Raw genomic sequence first — 3,240 nt, 5'->3', positions numbered from 1 at the left:
CCCCCCAGGTATGTTAGCCAGTGTAACCCCGGTGTACGTGCCCAGACTTCTGCTCCAGGTGGTGGCCGGTCCGCTGGGCGGCATCTCCTCCGCTCTCATCACCAACCCCATCGACGTCATCCGCGCTCGCATCCAGGTCAGTCAGTCAGTCGGTGTGGCGGTCAAGTTTTGTTTTGTTTGAGTTTGAGTTTTTCACGCCACTTGCAACAGGCTTAGGGCAAATAAATGCCGAAGAGTAGAGGTACTACTAGATAGTATTTAATAATAATATTGTATGGCTCGTTTCGTCTATGCAGACGGTCATTTAGCTTAAGGTAGTCCCAAGGCTGTCTTCATGCAGCTTCTATCATGGCTAATTCTTCCTATGTTTGAAGCGCAGATTCTGTGGCAGTGCTTGCATGTCAGTGACGTGGATTGAAGCTCTGTATTTCCGCTGTTTTCCTTTCGTCGTTGGCGCTTCTCAGCCGGGATGTTTGTAAGGCTGCTCTCTAGCATTATAGTTCTTTCCTGTATCATTTTCCTCCATGTTTTCCTGTCCTCAGCTATTTCTTCCCAGATGCTAACATCTACTCTAAGCTTAGATAAGCTGTTTTTGCAGGTGTCTTTGTACCTCAATTTTGGTCTTCCTCTTGGTCTCTTTCCCTGGGCAAGTTCTTTTGGAGAAGTTGTTTCGAAATCCGGTTGTCGTCCATTCTCTTGATATGGCCAAGCCATCTTAATCTTTTTTAACACAGGATAGTCGTCATGCTCTGGAGGTTTGCCCGTGCCAACACTTCAACATTTGTAACCTTGTCACGCCACGATATGCCTAAGATCTTACGGCTGCATCTGAGATGGAAAATATCGGCGCTTTTCTTGTCTGCTGTACAGGCATGTTTCAGATCGATAAATTGTTTAACAAATAATAATAAATGACATTTCTATAGCGCTCAACCCCGATTAAAGTACACAGGCTCTGAGCGATTTACAATGCAGTACAACGTATAACAGTAGCATAAAGCGTTGTGTTCTGACCGAAAAAAAAATCACTCCAAATGTTCATCTGATCAATTGAAAAACAGAAATGACATCAGCTGACTTTTGAATGAATAAAAAAATATCTTGCGACTGCGATTAATCTTACGATTTTGATAGAGTAGATAGAACACTTGGTTTTTGACCTCAAGGTCGTAGTAACTCAAAACGGCAAAAATTGTCGTAGAGAACCTTGTAATTCTAAGGTAGCGATTTAAAAAAAGAAAATTTCCCTGTTCAGGTGGAGGGCACCAAGTTCGGAGAGACGGTGGATCTCCTGTGGAAGGAGGAAGGGATGTGGATCATGACCAAGGGTCTCTCGGCACGGCTCGTCCAGTCCGTCACGTTCTCCTTCTTCATCATCCTCGGCTACGAGACGATCAAACGCTGGAGCGTGTTGGAAGAGTACAAGGACAGGATACGATGGTGAAACGTTAGCCTGTCGATTCCCCGTGCCCTAGTTCTTATTGGGTTTATTCTTTTAAGGTTTTGTTGGGGGTTTTTTAAGATTTTTTTTTTTTTGTCGGCAATGATTCCTGTGATGTGGTGAGCGGAGTTTTCGCGGAGATCTCTGTGATGATCGCAGGCCGTGCGGTTATTTATTTTTGTACATGGATGTGAAAGTGAGCTGTTTATTGTAAGACTCTGCCGTACGCCATTTTGAAAAGTGAAATAATAATGTATCGTCAGAACTATTTTCTCCAAAGTTCTCGTAACTGTAGAGTGCACTTGGGACAAAATAGTTGTGAGGCGACGATACAGCGGTGTGTTACGCTGAGCGGGGAAAATGTACTGTGATGGACCGGCAATGGTGGCTGTCGGGTTGGGGAGTTTTTTTTTCCTGTTTTTGTATAAAATTTGTTTTGGGTTTTTTTTCTCGTTTTTTTATGTGAGATGTACTTTTTAATGGACACACAAATAGGGCGAGGCGACTAACTCAGATCCTTAACCAACACCGGTTTTCCTCACTTCATCCAGGTGGGGATGGGGGGTGCCCGTCTAGACGGAGAAAGGTCTTGTCTGTTTGATTGTGTTTGAGCGCGTGAAACGGGCAGCTTGCTCTGTATACTTCCCGGAAAACCGAGAATGTTTCTGAGTGGTCTAGGTTCTGCTGGGGTAATAATAGTTGTAAAACGCATAGAGCTTGCTGTGGCCCGTGGATATATGCGCTATACAAATGCATATTTGTTATTATTATTATTATTATTATTATAACAAATTTTATTAAACGGTGTAATTGAGCCCTTTGGTAGTCCATAGTGGTGTCTTGTTTGGCTAGGATGCAGATGATCCTAGTTCGAACACCCGGTGCCGGTTTTTTTTTAACTTTGTTTTTTTTGGGGAGTTTTTAGCTCTTTTATCTCCGCCAAGCCACTCCCAGCGGCTCGCGGTCGGAACTCCTGTGCCGGTGAGTCGCTGACAGCGGCTCGGGCATATTCCTTTTCGACGACTTTGACATAGAATTACTTTTCGGCGATTTCCGAATGAGATAAAATTACTTTTCGGCAGTGGGTGGTTGGCGGGTGCTCTGGTGTGGTTTGCTCCTTCTTTCCTATCAAACATCTATCATCCTTATCTCCCCTTCTTCTTTTTTATGTTTGTTACTCTCTTGTAACACCTTTGATCTTCTGGCGCTCATATGACCGTATGCAGTTGCGAGTGCCGTAAAACCTCTACTAAAACTAAAACTAAAACTAAAACTTTTCAGCAATAACCGAAAACATGTCTCTTTGATCGGAATTTATATCCTTGGATGAAGAACTAACAAAATAGGTTAACTTGTTTTGATTTAATGACAAATTTAGTCACGTTTTCGTCATTTTTAGATTCAGTGTTGAAAAAGCGGCCCAGCATAGTGGGTTTACCCCTCTCTCGGAGATAAAGATTAAAGCTCTCCTTCCGTCTGGCTTGGTCCAATCAGAGGTGGGTGTTCACTGCGGCGATCCTGCTTTTTAGATATCTTTACAGTGTTGAAGTGAGTGGTTGGTGGGTGCTCTATTCTGGTGTGGTCTGCTCCTTCTTTCCTATCAAACGTCTATCGTCCTCATATCTCTTCCTTCTTCTTTGTTTTTGTTACTCTCTTGTAACACCTCTAATCTTTGGCACTTATATGACCTTATTGTGTTGCTAGTGCCGTTAAGCTCTGGTGTGGTTTGCTTCTTTCCTATCAAACATCTATCGTCCTTGTCTCCCCTTCTTCTTTTTTATGTTTGTTACTCTCTTGTA

The 3,240-nt window shown here is 43.2% G+C and overlaps 1 protein-coding gene across 1 annotated transcript in view; it reads left to right on the top strand.

The window, feature by feature from the left end:
* The window catches only part of LOC101856781 (solute carrier family 25 member 44), a 7,719-nt gene extending 5,142 nt beyond the window's left edge, over positions 1–2,577 (top strand). The window contains exons 4-5 of the mRNA XM_013091010.2: positions 9–136; positions 1,256–2,577. Coding sequence (XP_012946464.1) covers positions 9–136; positions 1,256–1,444 — 317 coding nt within the window. The 3' untranslated portion in view covers positions 1,445–2,577. The remainder of the gene's footprint in view (positions 1–8; positions 137–1,255) is intronic.
* Positions 2,578–3,240: the final 663 nt, after the last annotated feature.

Source organism: Aplysia californica, unplaced genomic scaffold (assembly GCF_000002075.1).
Source record: "Aplysia californica isolate F4 #8 unplaced genomic scaffold, AplCal3.0 scaffold01832, whole genome shotgun sequence".
NCBI lineage: Eukaryota > Metazoa > Mollusca > Gastropoda > Aplysiida > Aplysiidae > Aplysia > Aplysia californica.
This window is presented reverse-complemented; position numbering and strand designations above follow the sequence as displayed.